Source organism: Lactuca sativa, chromosome 8, assembly GCF_002870075.4.
Source record: "Lactuca sativa cultivar Salinas chromosome 8, Lsat_Salinas_v11, whole genome shotgun sequence".
Classification (NCBI taxonomy): domain Eukaryota; kingdom Viridiplantae; phylum Streptophyta; class Magnoliopsida; order Asterales; family Asteraceae; genus Lactuca; species Lactuca sativa.
This window is the reverse complement of record NC_056630.2, coordinates 209,950,215-209,951,746: the sequence shown is the minus strand read 5'-3', so window position 1 is coordinate 209,951,746 and position 1,532 is coordinate 209,950,215. Positions and strand designations below refer to the sequence as shown.

At 38.3% G+C, this 1,532-nt stretch overlaps 1 protein-coding gene across 2 annotated transcripts; it reads left to right on the top strand.

Moving 5' to 3' along the window:
* Positions 1-815: 815 nt before the first annotated feature.
* LOC111879215 (bZIP transcription factor 16-like) lies at positions 816-1,292 on the top strand. 2 transcript variants are annotated; one of them, XM_042897840.2, is made up of 3 exons: positions 816-950; positions 1,042-1,100; positions 1,178-1,292. In XM_042897840.2, exons 1-3 carry the CDS (start codon positions 842-844, stop codon positions 1,289-1,291), a joined length of 282 nt encoding a protein of 93 aa, XP_042753774.2. In that variant the 5' UTR covers positions 816-841; the 3' UTR covers position 1,292. The 2 variants fall into 2 exon arrangements, with proteins under 2 accessions (XP_042753774.2, XP_042753773.2); XM_042897839.2 differs by having other exon boundaries at positions 1,036-1,100.
* Positions 1,293-1,532: the final 240 nt, after the last annotated feature.

The following is a 1,532-nucleotide window of genomic DNA, read 5'->3' as shown; positions in this document are numbered from 1 at the left end:
CCCGAGTCCGTTTATTACCAGATGGGTCAATCTCATCTTTTTGTCTCGACTTCATATCTCTCTGTAAAGCAAGCGACGACTTCATATCAAAAGTGGAGGTGGAAGCCTAAAGACTGTAATTTGCCAAAGTAAGCATACCTGAAACGTGAAATTGGCAAATTGGATTGCACAGAAACGCGATTGGGATCGGGAATTTTGGTTTTGGAACGCCGATTTATGAAATTGGGATCAACACATCCTTTTGAATCGGTTTGTCTTCCTTTACCTTTGTACTCTCACTCACTCACTCTCTCTCTCTCTAAGCCCTAAGCTGCCACCATCAATAATAAAATAGTTCGATCAAGTTTAGTTCAATTCCTGATCATCGATTTGAAATTCTATTTCTGATATGACCTTTTGTGCAATTCTTTGACCTTTTAATCTTAGGGTTTATCTTCATGAAATCTAATCTCTGTGAACGAACTAATACACTTTAGGATTAGGGTTTAGTAATGGGATTCCTTCGTTTTTGTTAGGGCGATGTGAGTAATGAACCAAGGAGAAACACACAACAATGTAATCAAGAAGAAGATGTTCCAGTCTTGGTTGATGCAATACACCAGGGCGTACTGTTACAAATACACCAGGGCGTACTGTTAATAGAGGAAAATAATTGTTAACACAGGAAATTTTTCTTGTTTATTAACAACATGGATGATGATGATGGTGATGGAGAACCAGAAAGTGCAAGCCTTTGCAATCCCTACGGGTCCAACTTGGGCGTTTTACAGTTGGAAGTGTTTTGTTTTGTGTGACTTATATGTTAATATTGGCAGGTGAAGAATCTCAGAATGGAAACAATATGCATGGTTGTCAAAATGGAGGGCCAAATCATTCAATGGCGATTGTGCCAATATCAGGTCCAGGAAGTGTTGTAGGTGGTCCCAGCACAGGCACAAATTTAAATATTGGTATGGAGCAAATTCAAATTAAAATTCATCCTACTCTCTCATATTCATATTCCTGCAATTCGTGGAAAGGTAACTTGTGCTCCAGTTTCAGGGGGAATGCTTGCTGCTGCTGGCTCAAGGGAAACCATTCAGCCACAGATCTGGCTACAGGTCTTGTTTTGTTTTATAACTTCGTTTTATCCTGTTATTAGTATAATTTTGGATCATTAGTAAAATTGTTATTTCAGGATGAAAGGGAGCTAAAGAGGCAGAGAAGGAAGCAATCCAATAGGGAATCTGCTCGCAGATCCAGATTACGCAAACAGGTACTAAGAAACCGTTTCCCTTTCAGAAAGAAATAGTAGCAATTTAGGAAAGGAAGAAATGAAAGTAGGATGCTTGCTATATTTAATCCTAATTGATTGATGTACTGCAAAGTGACATCACACCTAGTTAGTTGGTTTGGTTCATAAATAAACAGAGCTTTCAGATTCCAGTAAGCATTCTGGGAATCTTCTTCAAGAACATGAATATTCTTGAAGGGATTCTGAGTATAATGTGAACTGAAACTTGGCAGGATTGTGAATTTAAAAAAAATTGACT

Coding starts and splice junctions, on each gene's coding strand:
- LOC111879215 (XM_042897839.2), top strand. CDS start 842: ATGCATGGTTGTCAAAATGGAGGGCCAAATCATTCAATGGCGATTGTG. Junction 951..1,035: donor AGGCACAAATTTAAATATTG/GTATGGAGCAAA, acceptor CTTGTGCTCCAG/TTTCAGGGGGAATGCTTGCT. Junction 1,101..1,177: donor AGCCACAGATCTGGCTACAG/GTCTTGTTTTGT, acceptor TTGTTATTTCAG/GATGAAAGGGAGCTAAAGAG.